The following is a 793-nucleotide window of genomic DNA, read 5'->3' as shown; positions in this document are numbered from 1 at the left end:
CCCAAACCTGGTTGTTCTTCCCCTTCTGGATGCACTCAGCTTTCTTCTCCGTGGGGGCTTCCCAGGAGATCTGGGGATGGAAAAAAAGGGTCAGGGGGATGGAAATACCACATTTTCATAGAATCATAGAATCATAGAATGGTTTGGGTTGGAAGGGACCTCAAAGATCATGTAGTTCCAAGCCCCCTGCCCTGGGCAGGGACACCTCCCACCAGAGCAGGTTGCTCAAGGCCCCATCCAGCCTGGCCTTGAACCCCTCCAGGGATGGGGCAGCCACAGCTTCTCTGGCCAACCTGTTCCAGGGTCTCACCACCCTCAGAGTCAAAAATTTCTTCCTGAGATCTAATCTGAATCTTTTTTCTTCCAATTTAAAACCGTTTCCCCTTTTCCTATCATTACACCTCCTGGCAAAGAGTCCCTCCCCAGCTCTTCTATAGGCACCCTTCAGGTATTGAAAGGCCGCTATAAGGTCTCCCCGGAGCCTCCTCTTCTCACGGGAGAGGTCCTCCATCCTTCTGATCATCTTCGTGGCCCCTCCACTGCCCCTGTTCCAGCTGGTCCATGTCCTTTCTGTGTTGAGGACTCCAAAGCTGGACACAGAGCTCCAGGTGGGGTCTCAGGGTGCAGAGTAGAGGGGCAGAATCACCTCCCGAGACCTGCTGGAGACCTGGGACCTGCTGGCCACACTTCTCCTGATGCAGCCCAAGACAGGGTTGGCTCTCTGGGCTACCAGCGTGCACCGCTGGCTCATGTTGAGCTTCTCCTCCATGAACACCCCCAAGTCCTTCTCCTC

At 54.7% G+C, this 793-nt stretch overlaps 1 protein-coding gene across 1 annotated transcript in view; it reads right to left on the bottom strand.

Moving 5' to 3' along the window:
* Positions 1–70, bottom strand: part of LOC106898587 (semaphorin-4C-like) — a gene marked incomplete at its 5' end in the record, with an annotated part of 8,419 nt that extends 8,349 nt beyond the window's left edge. The window contains one exon of the mRNA XM_014959895.1: positions 8–70. Within this exon, the coding sequence (XP_014815381.1) occupies positions 8–70 (63 nt within the window). The remainder of the gene's footprint in view (positions 1–7) is intronic.
* Between the last annotated feature and the right edge of the window lie 723 nt (positions 71–793).

This window comes from Calidris pugnax, unplaced genomic scaffold (genome assembly GCF_001431845.1).
Source record: "Calidris pugnax isolate Ruff unplaced genomic scaffold, ASM143184v1 scaffold530, whole genome shotgun sequence".
Taxonomy (NCBI): Eukaryota; Metazoa; Chordata; class Aves; order Charadriiformes; family Scolopacidae; genus Calidris; species Calidris pugnax.
This window is presented reverse-complemented; position numbering and strand designations above follow the sequence as displayed.